Source organism: Dermochelys coriacea, chromosome 1 (assembly GCF_009764565.3).
Source record: "Dermochelys coriacea isolate rDerCor1 chromosome 1, rDerCor1.pri.v4, whole genome shotgun sequence".
Lineage (NCBI taxonomy): Eukaryota > Metazoa > Chordata > Testudines > Dermochelyidae > Dermochelys > Dermochelys coriacea.
This window is the reverse complement of record NC_050068.2, coordinates 271383970-271407360: the sequence shown is the minus strand read 5'-3', so window position 1 is coordinate 271407360 and position 23391 is coordinate 271383970. Positions and strand designations below refer to the sequence as shown.

The 23391-nt window shown below is 48.7% G+C and overlaps 1 protein-coding gene across 1 annotated transcript in view; it reads right to left on the bottom strand.

The window, feature by feature from the left end:
* Positions 1 to 22636, bottom strand: part of EEA1 (early endosome antigen 1) — a 140665-nt gene extending 118029 nt beyond the window's left edge. Inside the window, 2 exon segments of the mRNA XM_038401122.2 lie at positions 1183 to 1275; positions 22255 to 22636. Of these exon segments, the coding sequence (XP_038257050.2) occupies positions 1183 to 1275; positions 22255 to 22626 (465 nt within the window). The 5' untranslated portion in view covers positions 22627 to 22636.
* Between the last annotated feature and the right edge of the window lie 755 nt (positions 22637 to 23391).

Sequence of the window (23391 nt, the reverse complement as noted above, 5' to 3'; positions counted from 1 at the left end):
GCTAGAGCACCAACTGTGGACATATTCCGCCAACACAAGGAGCGTTGTGTGAACATGCACAAGTGCTGTAATTATAGCAGTTTATGATTGTCGGCATAACTTGCGTCAATTTAATTCTGTAGTGTAGACATAGTTTACATAGATCCCCAGATCTTCTGTTGGGCCCAGGTTATTGTCTCCATTCAGATCTTACAATGATCTGGATTGGGAGATTTAGAAAGATAAACCTGCCTGCCTAGAACAGAATGAATGATCCATTGCGACTCAATTCCACATAACACTAGATGATCAAATGGGATTATAAATGAGAAGCAGATGTCCTACAATGGGTCTGGCTATGATAGGCATGGGCAGCAGATCACAATGTACATGGAAAGAAGGATCGCAGGGAGGGAACATTTTTGGCCAGTTGGGTAGGAGACCACAACAGATTTTGAGGTTAGATATTGTAAATATCTAAACTTTCTGAGATTCACCTATCATTAACTTAGACTCTTCAACACAAAGGAAACATACTTTATTGTAGAGATTAAATTCACCACTGCACTTAACTACATGCCCACAGAGAATTTCAAACATACTATATTATAGGAACAATCCAGTCTGCCACTAGTCACTGCATTAGTCAACTTATTTAAGCATTTCTTAAGACAATTAGAGAATAGCTTGAAAAAGCAAGTGATGCATGAGCCCTATGCCTGAGTTTTTTATCAGTTCTCGGAGCAACTTGACTGCATAACCACAGACACCACACAATTCTTTAGCAATTCTTGATGTATCTGAAGAATAATACACCAATATGCAGGTTCTTTTTTATATCAAATGTAGAATCACTGATGCCTCACTCAAATTCACAGGATCATATTACCTTACTCAAAGTTCTGAGATGAAATTATTCCATATTAGCAATATATTTCATATATTTCTTGTTCACACTTAACCGCATATGGGCTAATATTTCACTATGAAGCCTATTGAGAATATGTCTGCTCATGTTAAGCTAGCAAACTTCACAAATTCAACTCACTAATGTATGCATGCTATGAAACATTTTTTAATTTCCTGGTACAACACATTTGTCCATTTACACAGATTTTGTCTAATTAAAAGTCCCTCTCAAAGAGAGGTGAATCAGGTGCCAAGTGTAAGAACCTAATCCCATATATTGTTATCCGACAGTACCTCTGAAGTACTTTCATTGTTCACATCCACTGCATTTCCTGGGGTTGCAGAGGAATCCGAATCCGAGCTCTGAGACCCAACTCTGCCTGGAGTCTGAAATGGAAGAAATATAAATTTTATTAAACCGAGTCTGAAGTCTATGTTGCAAAAAAGAATCTTTTATAAATGTGTTTATAATTTTAAGATTTTATATCCACAGTAAATTGAACAAACTGACAAGAACACTGCATAAATAGTCAATGCAATAGCATACAATCCAAATTTACTGCCAAGCCCTTACATCATCACTTGAGTAAGAAGTATTTATTAGATAGATCAATACACAACAATATATAAGAATTTAATACATAAAGAACTAAGTGAAACTTCACTTATTCAAATTACAGCTAAATACAGTTAAATGGTTATTCAACAAAAAAATCCTAGAAATTAAAATTTAGCCTCTTAAACAATACTAACATACTACTCTTCAAACTGTGGAGTTTGGATAACTAACACAACAATGTTTTTATACTTGTCAGATTATTCAGTAGAAAAGCTGACAAAAGTAGACCCATTGATATGGTAGTAAGTAAATAAAAATACATTATTTTACAAATCACAAATTTCAATATAGAGGAGAAGTAGAAAACTAAAGTTAAAACTGCTTCATATACCAAACTTCCAATTAAATTAGACTAGCTTATTTAACAAGGAATCTATAAAATTAAGTTGTATATTTTCATTTGCTTCCAGTATAGGTTTCTTTCCAAATTACAATTTCAAATCAGTAAATAAATTAAGTAAGCACTACTTCATTCAAAGTCTCATGAAATAGATTCAGGTTACTAATCCTCATCCAATTCATCCTACTTTTGAAGTAGATAAGAGAAGGAAAAATGAATCTCTTGCTGAAAAGTTCCACTGCTTCATCAGAATCATAAAAGAAAGTTAGCATCCTCAACAAGGCAAACTTCCTCAACAAGAACAACGAGGAGTCCTTGTGGGACCTTAGAAACTAACAAATTTATTTGGGCATAAGCTTTCGCTAGCCCACGAAAGCTTATGCCAAAATAAATTTGTTAGTCTCTAAGGTGCCACAAGGACTCCTCGTTGTTTTTGCTGATACAGACTAACATGGCTACCACTCTGAAACCCATTCCACAACAAGGAAAACTATTGAAACAGCCAATTAAAAAAAAAAAATCTTCCATCGCATAAAATTTTTCTCCCTCTTAAATTCTGTGTGAGTCCAGATTGTTCTGAAAAAACAAGGATTTGTTTACTCTTATAGTCAATTTTTACTTTTGGTCTCTGAACCATTGACCATCAATTACTCCCAATCTAGAGCCAAATCAAAGTTTACTTTAAGAATTGCATTGACAGGGCTAGAACCCAAATGAAGTACTGATGTTGTAATTTTGTAGGCAATCTGGAAATATTTTTGATCTTATATAAGGTATTCACACTTTATGCATACAGAATTTTAAAGTAAAGAGAGAGAGCTATATGAATAAGTTCTGTCTACAGACTTCAGAAACGGAAAAATCCTAGCATTATTTGTCTTGGAAAAATATTTCAAAATCTTAAATTTTAAACAAATCAATAACTAGTCCTTTATAAAGATGCCTCAATGTAATTTTCTCCCTTAGTTTGAAATTGAAGTATAGATTCTACTTGTATTGATAAATAATATTCTATTTCCTTTTTCCCCCACCAGGATTACAGATTTGTATTTGTAATTAAATATAATTTTAAATCTATCTAATCAAATCTATCCTCTAATTACTGTACTGCTGCTAACATACAGTACACCTTAAAGAAGTCTTTGAAGATCAAATAGGATGGGGTTGTGGGAGGGGGAGATTAGCAGAATGCACTGCACCTAACAGAGGTGGGCATGACAAGAGATAGGAGAAGAGAGAACCTCTTCTTGTTGCATCCTCCCCCTTTAGTTGTTGCTGAAATGGCCATGGCTACAAGTTTATCCATTTTGTGTCCTGTTCATTACTTAGCCTATTTGCTGGAAACATGAAAGAAGACAAAAAACAACATGAGAGAACAATATAGTCTCATTCTAGCTATAAAATTATTATTTAGAATGCAGCAGCATCCATAATATGGTAGAAGATTTCTAACCACAGAAGATGATGACATAGCCCTTACCTCTAAAAGTTTTTAATCTAAAAAGGCAAAAAATGGATCAAAGGTGGAAGAAAGAAATATGATATATAAACACAATATATACATCAAGGTGATGCCTGGCACTTGTATTGGTATTTCTCATAACTTTTTTTTTTTTACATTGTATCAGCTACCATCCATTGCTTTCTTACCAACCTGTTAATTTCCTATAGATTTCACAACAGAAGTAGGTCTTAGGATGGGATTTAAAAATGAGATTAGTATAAACAAAGAAAGGGTATTCCACGGATAGGGAGTAGGATGGAAGAAAGTACAGAGACTGTTATAGGAAAGCAAGGTATCAAGGCTGGCAACACTGGTGAAACGAAGGGGACAGGGAGCAACACAAAAATTGAGGTCAGATAAGTCGGGAGGGGCAAAGGTATCATGCAAGGCCCTGAAGGCAGACACAAAAGCTTCATGTGGCAGATAAGCTGCACTGAAGAAGCTATCTGAAGTTCATAACACAATAGCACCCACAAATTATGAACAATTTTACATATTCTTCTGTAACAGCAGTGTTCTTTATAGTAACTAATATCTTTTGTATAAAGTTCTGCTAACACGTGGCGATTCAGTGGAGGTTTCAAAGTGGGGAGCAATGTGATAATAGTTCGGGAGAGGAGGGTTAGGTATATTACATTTTTCAGAGTAGCAGCCGTGTTAGTCTGTATTCGCAAAAAGAAAAGGAGTACTTGTGGCACCTTAGAGACTAACAAATTTATTAGTCTCTAAGGTGCCACAAGTACTCCTTTTCTTTTTGCGTATATTACATTGTAAAAGTAATGGGCAAGATACTCAAGGAGGGCTAAATTGTTGACATCACTGTTCTCTAGAAAGGTATGAAATATCCAGCAGCAAAGAGAGCAGGAAAGTCTCCTTGTATTCCTGGGGAGACACCCCATGCACAGGAATATTAGCACAAGATTAAATGATATAACATGTGATGTAAGAACATTTCTATACGTTTAAGACACTAATTATCCTTTCCTTTCTTGATGACAAACAGCTTCTAACTCACATCCACACCCTTTGAGCTACAACTACATCTACAGTCAGTCAATAGTCAACCTTCACGTCAAACTACTGCAACACTCTTATGTTTAAAGCATATGTCTTCCATGTGAAGAACTGGAAACTTGCTAATAAATTTTACTAGATTTCATCTAAATATAACTCTCCCTCAACTAAGGTCCAAAGATCCTAATTGCCAGGTTGAGAGTCTAAGGCCACGTCTACACTACCTGCCGGATCGGCAGGTAGCGATCGATCTATCGGGGATAAATTTATCTCGTCTAGGGTAGACACAATAAATTGATCCTTTATCGCTCTGCTGTCGACTCCGGAACTCCACCGGGGCAAGAGGCAGAAGCGGAGTCAACAGGGGAGCAGCTGCCATCGATCCTGCACCACAAGGATGCGAAGTGAGTGATTCTAAATCGATCTAAGATACAAAAAGAAAAGGAGTACTTGCGGCACCTTAGAGACTAACAAATTTATTTGAGCATAAGCTTTCATGAGCTACAGCTCACTTCATCGGATGCACGAAAGCTTATGCTCAAATAAATTTGTTAGTCTCCAAGGTGCCACAAGTACTCCTTTTCTTTTTGCGAATACAGACTAACATGGCTGCTACTCTGATATCTAAGATACGTCGACTTCAGCTACGCGATTCTCGTAGATCGATCCTGCCCCCCAGTGTAGACCAGGCCTTAGTGATTCTCTCCCCAGAGCAAAGAGATCTGAAAACAAGAACAGACTTGCCCAAATTTGGGCTCCTAGAATTAGCTGTGGTGCAATAAAGGGAACAAAGGGTAAAGGCATAGAAGCACTGACTCCAGTGTACCAGAAAACCTTCTGACAGGGATTTCTGAACCACGCCCAAATCTCATGTTGTGGTAATAAGCTCTAATACACCAACTGTTTAAGTATGAATATTCCTGAAGTTGTAGATGACAGAGGTGAGTAAATTCCACTAATAAAGAATTGGTGAAAGAACAGTGTGTCCAAACAGGAGCAACTTGTACGTGAAATTATTGTTGCCTAACTTGAACCTTAGATATCTCATGTGTGTTAGTTAGCCTTCTTGATATGGTGAAGGATCATCTTGAGTGTCCAACTCCAAAGCAATCTTGTGAAGAGAAGGAATTATGTTACTATATTATACTATACTAATTTTGTTTTATTTAAACATTTGTTGAGATCGGCATTGGAAACAGACCTCCTTTTCTTCATGGGAATGAGAAAGCAATGAGAGTAAAAACCTATAATCTAAAACTAAAAGATCCTAACACCCACTTTATTGTTCCTAGTTAGAAAAAGGGAGGACTTCTCCCCTCAACTTCACATGAGATGGATGTGGGCAGAAGGGGATTTAGGTTTTTATCAGAAGTAGAGGTGGAACCATTTTTTATAACCAAGAACCCAATGGCCCATAGTAATAGCCCTTCAAACTGTAAACGACAACAAAATGGAGTCCTTGACAGCATGGATGAGGGGGACTAATAGAAAAGGTTCTCTGTACTTGACCAGCAAAATTGCTACTTGGACCAGATTGTCACAATGTGTCTGACTGTCCACTTATACTGGTGTAAACAAGAAGTAGCTCTGCTAAAGTCAATGGAATTCCCCTTGCATAAGCAAGAGGATAATGAAGCCCAATGTCATCATGGGTGTTGAGCAAGATTGGTATTGGCACTCCTTAGGCTATTGAGCCCTCTGAGATTGACACCCATAAGATCTGTAGGGTCTAATAGTCAGGATCTGATTCTATGTGAGACTAATGTGAAAAGGAAAGGTGCTTTGAACGAGTTATGTATGTGTGCATTTTTAAATGGCTAGCCTCCAAGTAATGGGCAATAATCCTTGGCTCCATTAATGTGCTCTAGGTTTCATCTGTTTTTCAACTAATGAAATCAGGACTTTGAAAAAGGACTGTCATACCGCTTCCAGCACCTTTGTGTTATCCAGAAACGAGAAAAAAAAATCAAAAGATTCCACTGGGAAGAGAGAAGAAATCTCTTCAATTCTAATAATTAAGAATTTGTTTCCGGTAATACACACAAAATACTAGATGTTGTACATAAAATAAAGGAAAACATGGTCCCCTCCCCAAATAGCTTACAGGACTAAAATGCTGCTGGTTTCACCTACTCCTATTGCAAAATTTCATCTCTAACGTGCACATACCCAGACGAAGACTTATCTATCTTAGACAAGTGGGAGGAAGGAGGAATGAGAATACACATCTTGTTATTACTCTACTTTTCCTCACCTTGAAACTCTATGAACTTGAGGCAGAACGACCTTGCCACACAGTACATAAAGGTTATGCCCAAATATTATTCTTGTATACCCCCACCCCCTGGCACTGAGGAACCCCAAAGAAGATATATGCATGTTCACACTGACAGAGAGGCTCAGATACTAAATTTTTCTCCCATAGAGAAACAGCAACTTCAGACTGTCAGATCAGCTGTTTAACCCATTTTTTATAAGGGAATTCTTAGAACCACAAGCTGCTCAACTCTGAGGATGATGGAGAGACTTTCCTACAGGCCCTAACAACAGAGAAACTTTAAATTCTCAAAACCTCAGAGCCAAATAGGGTCCCGTCTGTTCAAATGTCTCCAGTACACAATTTATCCCAAGTGGTAACAGACCTGTCTGATATGAAGAGAGCGTCTTCACTAAGGGATGTACCTTTTCTAGACCCCTTGAATGACCCCTTTACTTTGGTTCCATCCTTCAGGATCTAAAATTCAAAGAATGCGCCTTCATGTACTTTAGCAATGAAGCCTTAGAATAGAAAGATGGAAGTACAGAAAAATGAGCAAACTTGCTAACCTTGGCAGTGATGCAAGAAGACTGTTCTGCAGCCCACCTACATAGAAGAAAAGAAAGGGATATGGGAGGGTGGACACTTTTAGATCCACACTTCTGGAACATGCGTGTCCAAGCCAGAGATCTGTGCCTCCACAACAGAGGATGAGCTAATGCCAAGAGCAGGGATCTGAAGAAGCAACTAATGATAAAGAAAATGTTATTCTCTTTCCGTTGTAAATTCTTACATAATGTTACTGTACACGGTTAAACAGCTGCCATGCTTCACTGCAGACATGACTGCATTTCAGCATGAGTTATGCATATTAAATATTGATAGCTTAGAAAACACCTATTGCTTTAAAGCATTTGGCCCTGCAAATGCATGGTTATTGCAATGTTCAGGATGAAAGGTGCTATATAATGTAAGATGTTATTACTGCTTGCTTGAGTAAAGTCCCTACTTTATGAAATACTTTAGATGTGCTATAGTCACACTGAAATGCACTGCAGGTCATGTCTTATTCCTGGTGTTGTGCAAATACTAGCCAAAGTTATTAAACAATAATGGTAAAATCTTTTTAACCTTTTGAAAGGAAAATGCTTATTTAAAACAGACAGTTCCAGCCTACAACACAGGAAAAAGCATGCTACAAAAGGGATTTGTGTGTGCTTTTTTTAAAAAAGCAAGCATTAACCTTCAAAATCTGGAGAAACGTACATATCCATTAGCAATATAGCAGAGACAAACTACTTACTATCATGAAAAATTTAAATGCAAATTTAGTAGGCTATTGTGAAGACACTACAACTTTCAAAGTTACACTGTACATGGACTTTATCAGTAAACTGGGGAATCAATTAAAAAGATTCTTCTTTCCATTACTAAATATTTATGAATACACATATTTAGTTTAGGGTTCAAGCATAAATACCGCTGTACCATGCACCATAAACATCACAGTGTATATGCCCAGCTTTTATAGTATGGACCATACTATATAACCCAGAAGAGGGTGGAAGAAGGCTGATGCCTTTTTGGTTTTCTTGTTTGTTTGTCTTTTAATTATTCTCTCCTGGATAAATTTCTGTGGTGTGGGTGGGAGGGAGAGAAAAGCCATATACGTAAAATATACATAGAACTATTACAAACAGTTTTATAAGATTAAAATTCTGAAGCACTGAAATATGGTTAGCGTTGGAAAAATGATTATGTAAAACTAGCACCTTCTTATTCAACATATCTGCTTCCTGTGTGCCTGAGTCATATTTGTTTATTTTAACTACAAGTACACGCTTACTACTGTTAGCACTGAAGAGCCAATACAGCTGCTGAAAAACAAGGTGACCTACACAGTATTCTTCATGTATCATCAAAACTGGAAGTTAACAATGCAGAAACATCACCACCACCAACAAAGAAAGCAAGGGGAAGAGAACAGTTTCCTTTTTGAAAATCAAGTGATGCTTTTTATATATATATATAATGTGTGTGTGTGTGTGTGTATGTATATATATATATATATAGTGACGGGGCAAGGCGAGATGGCTATGGAAGAGTAGTCCTTTTGGGATCCGGGAAGTGGGCGGGCAAAGCCCGTCCACTGCTAAAGGATCCCCCCCAGCCTAGAAGGGGGATCCACAGGACCTAGATTCCAAATAATTTCGGGGGACTACTAATGAAATAACAGGGACAGAAGTGTGGTCAAAGGGTCAAACGAAGGGAACCGGACGGGGACACCGAGCAGAGAACCCCGGACAGCACCCACTGCTCCTCAAAGGCATCAAGGGAGTCAGAGGACGCCGCCCAGAGGAACTCTGCCCGGATACGTGAACGGACCGAGGATCGGAAATAGGCCCCACAGTCACAGGAGACTCCATCGGCCAACCTCATCACTCTGGTTTTATAGATGGCCATTTTAGCTAGGGCCAGGAGGAGGCTGACCAGGAGATCCCGTGACTTTGTGGGGCCACGGATAGGGAGTGCATAAATAAGAAGGCGAGGGGAAAAGTGTAACCAAAAGTGTAATAAAATATTGGTGAGGAGCCGGAATAGGGGCTGCAGCCTGGCACACTCCAAGTATATGTGTGCCAGGGTTTCCCTCACGCTGCAAAAGGGGCAGGTGTATGGGATTGAGGTGAACCGTGCCAAGTACATGCCCATGCTCACGGCTCCGTGAAGGAGCTGCCAACTGACGTCGCCGGAGGGCCTCAGGACTAAGGTGGAATATAGGCTGGCCCACTGGGGCTCCTCACCCTCCAAAGGTGGCAGGAGGTCCTGCCATTTTGTATCGGGGCAGAACACGAGGGTGAGGGAGTGAAGGGTGTGGAGCACGAGCGTGTATAGATGTTTTCTTGGCGCGGTTTGAAAGCAGACCGGCTGCAGCTTGTGCAGCCGGCTTACAGTGAAGGGGTGAGGGGGTGGGTTGGGTCCACGGGGCAGGGGTCCAATTAAAAGGTCCGGCGGGCCTAGGGTAGGGGGTGGGGGGCGCGTGCCCTCGTGCAGGACCTGGTCGAGATAAACCCGAGCAGCAGGCGGCAAAGCGACCTTCACCTCCTGAAGTATGCGCCGGGGAGTACAAAGTCTGGAGAGCCCCATGCGCTGAGCGAGCATCAGGGGATCCAGCCAGTCTCCTCGGTCATAGTCCAGGAGGTCTCCGACTCTTGTGACCTCTGCCAGGACCAACCTCTGGCGCACCGAGTGGGACTCCGCCACCTGCACACGGAGCTGGGGGTTGTGTAGCAGGGGGTCCGCGAGATCTGCCCCCTTGGTGGCCGCCACGGATCTAGTTATTGAAAGCAGTTTCCAGGTCTGGAGGAGGTGCTGGTAGAAAAGACCAGCAGCCCGGAGAGGTCTCGCAGAAGACCTCTCGGATGGAGATAAAGGAGCTGTCTGTCGTATCGAAGCCCTCGGAAGCGGCGCAGGAAGGCGTGTGCCCGTATGCTCCATGCTGGACTACCTGCACCATAAAGGAGCCTCTGCAGGGCCTGGAGGCGGAAAACATGGACCTGAGTAAGCGGACATTTCAGACCCTGCCCTCCTTCTTCCAGAGGTAGATGGAGAACCCCTCCAGGGACCCAGTGCAGTCCTGACCAAAAGAACTCCAGAATCGATGTCCGGAGGTTGGCCCGAGGTCGGGACCAGGGTGTTGAGCCGGTACCAGAGCATGGACAGAACAGTTGATTAAGCACTAGCGCTCTTCCTCGAACGGAGAGGCACCAGAGTAGTCCTGTCCATTTCTGGAGCCGCTCTGGCACCCTGCCCTCTAAATTCTGCCAGTTCTCCGGCGGAGAGGGATGCATGGCAGGAAGGTAAACGCCGAGATAAAGCAGCGGACCCGTGCTCCACTGGATGGCCTGAAGCGTGGGTGGGAGGGAGCTCACCTGCCGCCAGTCCCCTACCACCAAGCCAGAGCTCTTGACCCAGTTGACCCACGCGGAGGAGGCTGCCGAATAGATGGCCTGGCAAGCCTCCACCCGCGCCAAGTCACCCGGGTCCTGGACCACGAGGAGCACGTCATCAGCTTATGCCGACAGGACCAGCCACAGCTCCGGCTCCCGCAGAACCAACCCTGTCAACCTCCTTCGGAGGAGACAGAGGAAGGGCTCGATCGCCAGAGCATACAGCTGGCCCGAGAGGGGGCACCCCTGCCATACTCCTCGCCCGAAGCTGACCGGTTCGGTCAGGGTCCAGTTGAGCCTGACCAAACACTCTGCGGAGGCGTACAGCGCCCGGAGAAAACCCACAAACTGGGGTTCGAAGCCAAACGCTTGCAGAGTGCTCAGGAGAGACCCGTGATCCACGCTGTCGAACACCTTCTCTTGATCTAAGGACAGGAGGGTCAACGACAGACCATCCCTACACCCGAGATCCAAAAGGTCCTGGACCAGATATAGGTTGGCGAAGATGCTGCGGCCCGGGATGGTGTAGGTCTGGTCTGGGTGGACCACGTCCGCCAGCATGGACCCTAGCCGCAGCGAGATTGCTTTTGCCACGACTTTGCAGTCCGTGCTGAGGAGCGAGACAGGACGCCAATTTCGTAAATCGCGGAGGTCCCCCTTCTTCGGCAATAAGGTCGCCTGCACGAAAGAGGGAGGACCCCGCTTTGCAAAGACTCTGCCCAGACGGTGACTAGGTCTGGGCCGAGAACGTCCCAGAACATGCTGTAGAACTCCACGGTCAGCCCGTCCATGCCCGGAGATTTATTGGTGGGCATGCGACGGAGGGCTTCCGAGAACTCGGCCAGAGTTATAGGCAGCTCTAGCCGGTCTCGGTCGCCCGCACGGACCGTAGGGAGCTCCTCCCAGAGCGCTCTGCAAGCGTTAGGATCGGTCAGATCCGGGGAGAAAAGGCTTGCGTAGAAGGCTCTCGCCCTCCCACACATCTCCACTGGATCCATGGGGGGGGGGGTGCCATCTTCTGCCAGAAGGCAGATGACATGTTTCTTGGCCTCCCTCTTTTTCTCCAGGGCGTAGAAGAAGTGGGAACCGAGATCCGTCTCCCGAAGGAGACTGATGCAGGATCGAACAAAGGCACCCCGGGCCCGATGGTCCTCAAGGGCCCGGAGCTCCTCCCGCTTCTCCCGGCACACTCCGCAGAGGGGAGGATCCTCGGGACTGGCAGCCAGACGCCTCTCCATCTCTAAGACCTCCCGTTCCAACTGCTCTATCGCCGCATCCCTCTGTCGGCTGGCGCCCCGGGTGTAGTCACGGCAGAAAAGCCGGGCGTGCACCTTCCCTAGGTCCCACCACCGCCGCGCAGAGGGAAAGGCACGCTGCAGCCCTCGCCAGGCCAGCCAGAACTCCCGGAAGGACACCACCAAGCTCGCATCCTCCAGCAAGCTGTTGTTGAAATGCCAATAGGCCGGCCCCGGCCTCTCCGCGCATACGGAGGCTGTCACGGTGGCTAGATGATGGTCAGAAAATGGGGCCGCCGGATGCTGGAGGAGAGGGCTCGTGAAAGATGAAAGCATGATAAATAAATGCGGTCCAACCAGGAGTGGCGCGACCGATGGGCCTCCACCCGGACAAAGGTGAACGTGGAAGTGTTATCCGGGTGGTGGTCACGCCAGACGTCCACCAGGGAGTGGTGTTCGACTATCTCCTGGAGGACGGTGATGGCGGCCGGGCTCTGCTCAGTCCCCAAGTGGTCCTGCTTCTCGAGGGTGATGTTAAAGTCCCCTCCCAGGACCAGGCACTCATGAGGATCCAAGGTGCCGAGAAAGGCGGACGCCTGCTGATAGAATTGCAGCCGCTCCGGGCTCGCTGCTGGGGCATAGATGTTAACGAGGTTGACTATGAGCCCCTCCATGCGGACCCAGAGGTGCAGCAGGCGGCCCGGCACAGCCTCGGTGACCCCCAGCACCTCGGGCCGTAGGTCGGGGGAGAACAGGGTCGCCACTCCAGCCGTACGAACTGTGAGATGGCTAAAGTAGACCCTGTCCCCCCAATCCAGCCGCCAGCTGTCTTCGGCGGTCGGATCCGTATGGGTCTCCTGCAGGAAAACCACAGAGTACCCCCCCTCCCGAAGGAAGGGGAGCACCTGGGACCTGCGGAGACCCATCCTACAGCCGCGGGTGTTCAATGTTGAGATGGTAAGAGGTGCCATGAGGAGGGCTGGGGGGGATCCTCGCCAGCAGGGACGCTCGTGGCTTCCGACGGGCCGCACAGCAGTCCGTGACCTACCCCGTAGGTGAGTAAGGAGTCACGGAAGAGGTGGACCCGCTGGTAGGCCGCGGCGCCCTGCCTCCCAGTCCTTTTATCCTCCCCCATGAGGGCCCTTGCGGCCCGGAAGATTTGATGAAAATCACCCCATCGCTGGAAAGCAAGCTGTACTTTGTTGCGGGAGCCACGGACGTCTTCTAAAAACTCCCGCAACTCCTCTCACAGCGCATGGGGAGGTGGGGTTACGGTCTCCTGGTTACTCCCCGACAGGGCCCTTGGTACAGCCCCATGGCCCACCGAGACGGACAGACAGGGTGCGGACCCCCGACGGGGCTCCTGATGGGTTGGCATCACTAGGCCCGCCTGGAAACCTGGGGCGATAGGGGTCGGCAGAGGGAGGATAGCAGCCCCTAGTGAGTCAGGACAGGTAAACACAAAGGCTGCTCCCTGGGGTTCATCTATTGCAAAAGGGAAGGAGCTCCAGGGGCGGCAATAACGGTGGATGGGATAGGGGCAGGGGCAGGGGCGAGATTCTGGGCAGGAAGAGGGCTCTCAGTGATGCCGGGTGCAGGCTCTATGGTGGATTTGGCAGCCACTGCATCAGGAGGTGGACTCTCTTCTGTAGGGCCCTCTCCCGGGAAGGAGGTCAAATGCTCCTCACCAATGAGGGGTGCCCCTGGTGGCTCAGGTCCCGGCCACGTAGCACTGGCCGTCGCCTCAACAGGATCGGCGGCTCTCAGTGGGGTGCCATCCGCAGCCGGGTTGATGGAGGAGTCCAGGGGCTCCTCGGAGGTGGGAGTGGAAGCAACAGTTAGGGGGAGGGAGCACAGTGAGAGTGGGTCTGGAGTGAAGTCGCCCAGATCGAGGCCCGCCGGCATAGGGTCAACCTCCCCCTGGGTGACCAGGGTCAGACCCAGGGCCTCGATCTCCTCATATATGGACGGGAAATCATTTTCCGCCACCCCGGGATTCTCCCCGCCGGCACCTAACGCAACGGTCGCCTCAGGGCACGCTGAGGTTTCAGATGGCGCCTGGGCAGGGGGGGCCTTCCAGTGCTGCCACGTCTTCCCCAGCTGGCACTGGTGGATGGAACACACCCGTGGGTAAAGTGGAAGGCTCAGCATCGGTGCCCCCCTTTCTGGTCTTCCAGGGGGCTTCCGCATCAGATGGGAGAAGCGGAGCTCAAGCCTTCCGCTTGCCCCGCTTCCCCTGGACTAGGGCCAAGCCCTCCATGGCATCATCCGGGGGCTGGCTAACAAGGGTCGTGTCAGGGCGCAGAGGCAATAGCTCAGGGACTCAAGAGGATAACGGTGGGGCAGCACAAGGGGAGATTCCCCTTGGGGCAGGCCCTCTCCCATGCCCGGCGGTGTCCCTGCCACACCCTCCTCCACAGGCCCCACCAGATTGCAAGCAGCGGGGGCGGGGCTCTCCCGCTCGTCTGGGCATAGTTGGGGAGGTGCCTCTTGGGCCCGAGCGGGAGCAATGGTGGACTGGGAAGGAGGAAGGGTGGTTTTGGGCGCCGGGCAGCCCGGGGCGCAGGCGATGACAGGGCTGGTGCCCTGCCGGAGCTCGGGGGTCCCAGATGTCCCTCCTTGCCTGGCCAAGGCGCAGTCCCTCCGGACGTGCCCCATCGCCTGGCAGAGGTAGCACCGGGCCTCCCCCGTGGAGTAATGCACCCGGTAATGGGCCCCCTGGTAGGGGACTAGGAAGGACACCTCCAGCGCCTCTCCGTCACGCGCCGCCGGCGGCAATTGAAGCTGCACTTGCAGGCGGAAAGAGAGGACGTGACGGAGGGCGGGGTCTTTGCAGCCCAATGGGAGAGGGCTGATGACAGAGATGAGCTTCCCCAGGGTAGAGAGGGCGGGTAACAGGGTGGCATTGGGAAGAAAGGGAGAGACGAAAGTCAGGACCAGGCGGACGCCCAGGTCCTCTAGCGGCTCCAAGGGGACAAACACACCCCCTACTGCCAGGCCCTTCTCCACCGCCTCCTGGGCGGCGGCCTCCGATGCTAAGACGACGACCTTGCCATACATTTTGGAGGCCGCCACAATGGCTGTGGGCCCCACCACCCTCGCCAACGCCCGCACATAGGTCTCCACGTGGGGCGAGGCAGGCACCAGGAGGCAACGGACGCCGTGCTTCCTGGTCATGGTGGGAAAGGGGCCCCGGCCGTTATAGATGGTAGCGGAGGCGGTGGGCGGGAGAGAGGACATAGCGGCAGGCGGGGAGGCTGCTGCCACCTGGGCGTACGCCCTGGGGGCCGGGGGAGGGACACCTGCAGAGCTGGTGGAGGGAACAGCGGGGAGGGACGCCCCAGCCAGTGGTGGGGCCGGGGCATTGGGGGCAGCCCCGGGCATTGGGGGCAGACCCTGCCATGGAGGGCCTGGTCTTTTTAGCGGGGCCCTTCCCCTTCTTCTTCCCCTGGCCCTTCCCGCCGGCTGGGGGGGCTCCCCCAGAATCTGAGCTGGGGAAGGACGTGGCAACAGCGGAGGTCATCCCGGTGGCCGTCGCTGCTGGCACCCCAGTGGAGGCGGTGGCAGATGGTTCGGCAGCGGAGTTAGAAGCTTGGGGGGGGTGACGGAGGGGCAGGCGGGGGAGGGGTAGCTGGGGCTGCTGGGGGGGGCCCCACCCATCTCATCCCCCAGCATCGTGAACAGGGAGGGAAGGGGAAATATCAGAAGAAGGAGGGGAAAGGGGAAGCAAGTCGACCACTCCTCCCCGCTAGGCTGCAGGCAGGGGAGGAGGGCGCCAAAAGGGGTGGGCTGGACGGGGGGCAATCAGGGGGTCAGTCGCCAACACAGGGTGGAATTCTGGCTCCTCTAGCTACACTAGGGGAGGGGGGGGATACAACAACATTGGTGGTGCAGTGAAGAGGGTTGAAACTAAAATGGGGAGTAGCACAAGCGCATGGGAGGGGGCATGGGCGCACTGAGCAAGGGGCTAAGCGGGCTGGAGTTAGGGCAGGGAAACCAAGGGGCTAGCTTCAGAGGCTGGGGCAGGGCAAACAAACAAAGGCTGTAGAAGGAAATGGGTGGGGCAGGCGAAAAAACTGAAGCTAGTAAGGGGGCTGGGGCAAAAGAGGCGGGGCAAAAGCTGCAAGTGGCAAATGAGGCAGGTTGCAAGGGCAAAGCTGTGAGATAGGCAGTCTGGGGGGGGGCACGTGCACCCACGGGCGCTTGCAAAAGTCAATTTGGGCTGGTTACTGCTTCTGGCCCTCGGGTGGAATCAGGGCGTGGCAAGCCAAGCAAGCAGCTGAGTCCAGAGGCAGGAGCTGAGGCAGATGGTATACAGCCAGTGGGGGTGGTGAAGGGGCCGCAGTGGTGGTAGTAGTGGTGGAGGTTGGGGGGGGGACACACAGATGGATCAGGGGGCAGCTCCACACCACACCCCCTATGTCCATGGAAACACACTCAAGACCCCCACCACAAGAGCAGTTTGAAAGTTACTCAGTCTTAGGGCCCCCTTCACGGTGGTCTGCAAAGTCTCTACATGCTCCCCCACTGGTAGATGGTCCTCTTCTTCTCCTCCTTAGGGCTTCAGCAGCTCCAGGCAGCAGCTCCGCAGCAGCAGCAGCTCCAGAAACTCCAGGTGGTGGTGGTGGTGGTGTCCACAACAGCAGCGGCTGGGGTCCCTCACTCCTCCTCTCTAGGGAATGGGCTAGCAGCCCCCCCCCAGGCTGCAGTTGGAACAGTAGCCGCACCCGAGAGTGGGGGTCCAGCAACCAGGTAGCAGAGAACGAGGGGGGGGGGATGTCTGGCCCAGCCAAGGGAGCAGCTGGAGCAGCAGGGAGAGCTTAGGGCCTAGCAACAGGAGTAGCAGCTTCCCACCTCCCTCCAAGCTAGAAGGCTATGGGAGAGAGATAGATTAGCTCCAGGCTAAACAAATTCCTGGTTCCAGGATAAGTGAAATGGCAGCTGCTTCAGGTCAATTAAGACACCTGGGGCCAATTAAGAACTTTCCAGAAGGCAGGGAGAAGGCTAGGTTGATTGGGACACCTGAACCCAATCAGGGGCTGGCTGAAACTAGTTAAAAGCCTCCCAGTCACTCAGGTGGGAGTGCATGTCAGGAGCTGTGGGAAGAAGTTGCGCGGTTGGGGAGGCTGAGTAGTACACATCATATCAGGTACAAGGAAGGAGGCCTTGAGGTAAGGGTGAAGTGGAGCTTGAGGAAGTGAGGGCTGCTGTGGGAGAAGTAGCCTGGGGAATTGTACATGTCATGTTTCTAAAAGCTCAGCTACCACAGCTGATACTATTAGGGTCCCTGGGCTGGAGCCCGGAGTAGAGGGTGGGCCCAGGCTCTCCCCCCACCCCACCTTTGCTCCTGATTAATCACTGAGACTGGGAGACAACAGAGACTGTGCAAGGAAGGATAACTTCTCCTCACCTCCCTCGCTGGCTTATGATGAAAATGGCTCAGTAAACTTTGACCCGTGTCTCTAGAGAGAGAAGGGTTACGTGGAGGGTCACAGTGAGCCTCTGAGGCTAGCGAAATCTGCCAGGAAACGCGGAACCCACGGAGGCAAGGACAGAGCTTTGTCTATATATATATTTATTTTAAATTTTGGAAACCTAACACATTTTATGAAATCACTGACAACATAAATATGGGTTACCCCGATGTCACTTTTACAGTCACTTCTCTGTGTATAGCTGTACTCGAACTTATCAGCAGTGCCCTTTAAAACACTTTTCAAATTAGATTTAACTCAACTTTTTTAAAAAATGGGGGAAAAAAAACATTATGGACATGAAGTTACACAATTTTCCCAGCAGAGATTCAAATACAGCATACAGCTACTATTGTTCATTCTGAATTCCCTAACAAATATTAAATGCAAGAATCAAAATATAAAAAGACAGCACTGCTTGTTTAAGTCTCTGCTCCTGAGCAATTTTCAGGATATTAGCTTTGTCCCTTTCTTTTATTAGGGGTGTGTGTGTGCTATTTAAAAAAAGAAGCAGCAGCAGCCTACTCACAAACTAATTTTTCCTTCAGAATTTTAGTGAGAAAAGGACTTTTTTCAATTATTAAAAGATAATTTCACATTTCAAATTAACATTATGTAAGATCATTCAAAGCCCTCAGTACACCACTTTTTATCCACTGAAATTGATTACACAATACTATTAAACTAATTCACATACTTAAAACACAGTGTACTGTATAATAATATTATTTACTTATTTTGAAGAATACCAGCTGCTTTACAGACAGGTAAAATGAAACCGCTCCTGCCTCAAAAGACAAAGTCTTCACCCCCCATCTTGCAATAAGATCCACGCAGGCAGACCCTTGCATCCACATGGAGACCCAAAGAAGTCAATGGGGCTCCATATGAATGCAAAGGTCCATCCATCCATCCAAATCTGACTGCAGGAACGGAGCCTAATGGACAATATATAAAAAATAGATAAGACACAGGATGCAACACACAACAGATAACTAAACCATTATATTCAACACATCATCTTGGTTAAAAAAAGAGGAGGGGAATGAAAAAAAAAAACATGCATCCCTGATTGGTTACACCAACTTCAAAAACTGAAATGAGCTATGATCAATAGTAAGTATTTGGTTTATTTCTATTATGAAAAAAATATTGAAAGGATATTTTTCAAAGAAAAAGATCACAATTGTGAATGAAATGAAAACGGTGCTTTTCAAGCTTCAGTTGCTGCTGTCTTATAACTGCTATACAAAGTGAGGGGTTACAAAGGTGAAGATTTCCCTATGTTACACACTTTCAGGATTCATGATATACTGTTAGCCGTGACTACCTGTTGGTTTAGGAAGAAGAACGTTAACCGAATTCAAGTTATGGCCACAAAGAAAAAAATATTACAAATATACCTGTCTCAGTGGCTGCAAAAGCTGTATAATTTTCTTCATTATTAATCAAATGTGTACAAATATCACATGCTTAAAAGCACAGAAGAAACCAATACATGTTTAAATTAGCCATTTCAGAATATAATCTCACTTCTTAAAGTTTATATTCCTAGTATGTATTCATACAATCTAAGCACAAAATTATGGATAGTTATTAACTTCAGTGCAAGTCAGGAGTCTTCCTCATATTTTGTCAACTCAGTAGAGGGCCCTACCAAATTCATGGTCCACTTTGGTCAATTTAATGGCCAGGGTTTTTTTAATTAGTCAATTTCATGTTTTCAGCTGCTTACATCTGAAATTTCAGGTGTTCTAACCACAGGGGTCCTAACTAAAAAAAGGAGTCAAGAGGAGGGGGGTCCACAAAGCTACTGTAAGGAGATTGTGGGATTGCCACCCTTACTCCTGCCCTGCTGCTGGCAGGGGTGCTGCCTTCAGAGCTAGGCAGCCACCCAGCTCTAAAGTCAGCACCACTGCCAGCAGCAGCGCAGAAATTGGGGGGGGGGGGCGATTTTTACCATATGTCCAGTTTTCCCAGCAGCATGGAGGGTTGACAGCTGGAGCTGCAGCCTCTCCACATGGGGGGGGCGGGAGGGTGTGTGTGTGTGTGTGTGTGTGTGTGTGTGAGAGAGAGAGAGAGAGAGAGTTCAAGTCACAGCCTCTCCGCATGGGGGAGGGGGGACAGCTCAAGCTACAGCCTCTCCCCTGTGCTGGGTGGCGACAGCTCAAGTCGCGCAGCTTCCTGAATCTCAGACAGGTTGCCAGAGGTGGGTCTGACCCACGCCAGGAGTGGTTCATGTAGGGAAAGAGGAAGTCTTCTCTCTCCCCATCCCCTGCTGGGACTAGCAGCTGAAGTGCTGCGCAGGGTAGGAGCCCCAGCTGCATAGGTACTGTTTCTGTGTGTGCTCTGGGGCTGGAACACCCACGGGGAAAAATTAGTGGGTGCTCTGCACCCACCGGCAACCAAGCTCCCCTCCCCACCCCACCTCACCTCCTTCTGAGTGCGCCGTGTCCCCACTCCTGTGCCTACCTCCCAGTGCTTGCCGCCTCCAAACAGCTGTTTGGCGGTATAGCAAGCTCTGGGAGGGAGCGGGGAGGAGCAGGAAGTGGTGCGCTCAGGGAAGGAGGCAGGGCAGGGATCTGGGGAAGGAGTAGGAATGGGGCAGGGAGGCAGCGGAGTTGAGGCAGGGATTTTGGGGAAGGGGTTGGAATGGGGGCAGGGCGGGGGTGGAGTCAGGGTAGGCTCAGGGGTGGGGGGGAATCGAGCACCCACCGGTGCGAGCAGAAGTCTGTGCCTAGGCCCAGCTGAGCACCAGATTTCACAGGGGAGATCAGATTTCACAGTCTGTGATGCATTTTTCATTACCATGAATTTGGTACAGCCCTAATCGTATACGAGGAGCTACTTCTAATGTAACCCATGCAAACATACAACTGTTTGTATAATTTTAACATAATTTTCTGTTAAAGGGACACTGAACTTAATCATATGTTGTAAGCAAACATTTCTTTGTTACTAATAACAAAGAAAAAAGGTTTTTAAAGTTCAGTCATTATGCCTTTTGTTTATATTTTGTATTTCCTTCTACTTGAACAATAAAAAATTAATGAAATCAGTTTCATTTTTGTTCAGTTAGTTCTAGTTTGAGTTTCAAAAAGGACAAGGAAATGTTTATTTGTTTAAAAACAACTGTCTTCACTGAAATTTTAAAAATGTGGGAACATTTATATTGGCCTTAGATTTTATAAAATATCATAATTAAATTTATATTTTCAGCCACATATCCGACAACTGTGTAAGTTTTTTCTAAACAGCAGCTCATTTCCCAGGATCAATAAAAAAACAACTAAGATGATCAGCACTGAAAGTAAAGTTTCCCTGTTTTTTGCTGTTCCCAAAGAATTAATACAGTAAGTCATATTTCAGGCAGGAAACTATTCCTTGTAAACAGTAACTTTTAAATAAGCAGAGGGGAAAACTTTGATTAGAAACTATGGCAGAAATACAGCCTGAGGCACAAGAAAAAAATCAGTCCCCCCCATACTTCAAAATACACCAATACTGTATGTACACAGATATCCTTCCTTCCCACACATAACGATTTATTATCATTGTTTCAACACATGTTCCTTACATAGAGTATTATTAGAACAACAATTTCAAAAGCCTTCAAAGCTTTTCACAAATATGCTTGTGAAAACAGGCAATTTTCAAAGGTGGTGTCAAATCCCAAAGTTGGTTATTTTCACCACTTATACATGACTAAGTTCTACATGACACAGATATTGCATGAAAGCTATGCAGGAATTAGAGCACACCCTTTCAACTAGCTGGATGACTCAACTCGATTCTGTACATCCCAATGCTGAACACTAAAGAGGAAGGCATTCCCTTTGCACTTTGAACCAGTTATCCAACTCCAGTGGAAACCAAATGTTTTTGACAACCATGTTTGTCATTTATGTTTTGTTGCACATTAATATTGCATAGTCAACATCCATGTAAACCACAAACAACCTATTAGAAGGACAGTTAACACACCAACGTAGTAGCAAGGTAAACAACTGAGATTTTTTTTAAAGGCAGATAAGGAGAGCAGAAGGAGAGACGGGGTTCAGAATCAAATAGCACAAGTCGATTTTTAAACCTAGCTAAAGTTACACAGGAACCAATTCCTAAAATAGGCGACAGCTGGCTAGTAGTTTTTGGTGTCCTGGCTTGCATTTGTATTTGAACTGACATGAGAGTTTATTTATTAATCAGAGCCCAGAGGGAAGTAGGATGGAAATATACTACCCAGGATTACTGTGGGTCGGAGTTACAGAATTTGTGGGACTTGAGTTTATTTTGATCTTCTGTGAGTGTGAGAGCGTATAATGGCTCGGGGAGCTGCAGAAGGAGATGTAAGAAATGTATGTTTAACACCACCAGGCTTAGGAGCGTGAGTAACGTCTCCCAGCCCAGCAGCGACACCCCCCTGCCATTAACCCTCTCCTGACACTAGAACGGGCCTCCAGCCCAGCATCAGGCGGACACCCCCTAGTGCCGCACGAGTCAGGGGTCCTGGGCCTGCATCCCTCCGCTCCCTCTCTCCGTTGGATTCCCCGGCCTCGGCCTGCACCAGGCGGGGCAGAAACATTCCGGGGCACACGAGGGGGCCCTGCCCAGCCCAGACTACGTGTGCGGGAGGGGGACGGGGGGGTGATCCGGGGGGCTCTGCGTGGATCCTGCCTGGCCCTGGACACTGGGAAGACAGGAACCGCCCCGCCCCGCCCCGCCCGCAGGCTGCCCCACAGCTGCGGGGAGGAGGGCCCGGGCTAGCAGGCGACGGGCTGCCTCCCCCACGAAGGGGCAGGGCGGGGGCCCGCAGGCAGCCGGGCCGGGGGGAGAGGCGGCCGGGGGGGTGCCATGCTGCCACACGCGCCGCCTGCCGCCTGCCGCCTGCCCCCTGCCCTGACCCGCCGCCGCTGGCAGCGGGAAGCGGAGCCGCCTCCCCACGCGGCTGCCCGGGCCGGCCGCTGTCACCCTCTTACCCGCTGCAAAATCCTCCTCAACATGGCTACGGCGGCCCGCTCCCGCCGGCTGCCTGCGGACGCGGCGCCGGGGAGGGGGGCACCCGCTCTCCGCGCCGCCCGGCCCGCGCGCTCGGTGACAGCGGGGGCGGCCCGCCGCGAGGAGGAAGAGCCGCCGCCGCAGCAGCCGAGGGGCGGGAGGGCGGCGCCAGCCTCCGCCACTGACGGGCAGCCGCTGGGCGGGGACTCTCCTCCGCCAGGGAGCGGCGGCCTGTCCAGCAGGCTGGGCCGGGAGCGCTCTGGCCTCCCCGCGGGCCGCGGTCGGCTACCTCCCCCCGGCGCGCTTGGGTTGGCCTGCCCGGGCCCTACGGGGATGACCCCCCCCCCCTCCATTGCCCTTCCCCCAGCGCTTCCTTGGACCCCTGCTGGGGATCTGGCTGTCGCCCCCCGGGACATTCAGCAACCATTAGCTGAGCGGGACCAGGCTGGACGCTGCACTGCAGGTGGTTGCAGGGCTGCTGCTGCCCTGCGAGGCCCAGGATAGCAGACAGACAAAGTTGGCGAGGTGATCGCTTTTATTGGACCCACCCACTTCTGTTGAGAGCCGGGCCAGAAAAGCTCCGTCAGCTCCAAAGCCTGGCTCTCCCAGCAGCAGAAATGGGGCCAATAAAAGCGATTATCTCACCCCCCCCCGTGTCTGTGTAGTACTAAGGCCAAAGGGGGAGTGAAGCAGGACAGGGGGGTGGCACCTGCCCTGAGCCTGTTCTCATTAAGCCAGTTGGGGCCATTAATAAACTTCCTCTTTAGAACACTGGATCCCAGGACCATACCTCGTATAACCATGGCTATAAATGCTGTGGACACACGGAAATAGTTATCAAAAACCATACCGTGAGGACATGTTGAACTGTTGCAGTAACTAGCGAAAAGAAAAGGAGTACTTGTGGCACCTTAGAGACTAACAAATTTATTAGAGCATAAGCTTCGTGAGCTACAGCTCACTTCATCGGATGCATTTGGTGGCATTTTTTTCCACCAAAGGCATCCGATGAAGTGAGCTGTAGCTCACGAAAGCTTATGCTCTAATAAATTTGTTAGTCTCTAAGGTGCCACAAGTACTCCTTTTCTTTTTGCGAATACAGACTAACACGGCTGCTA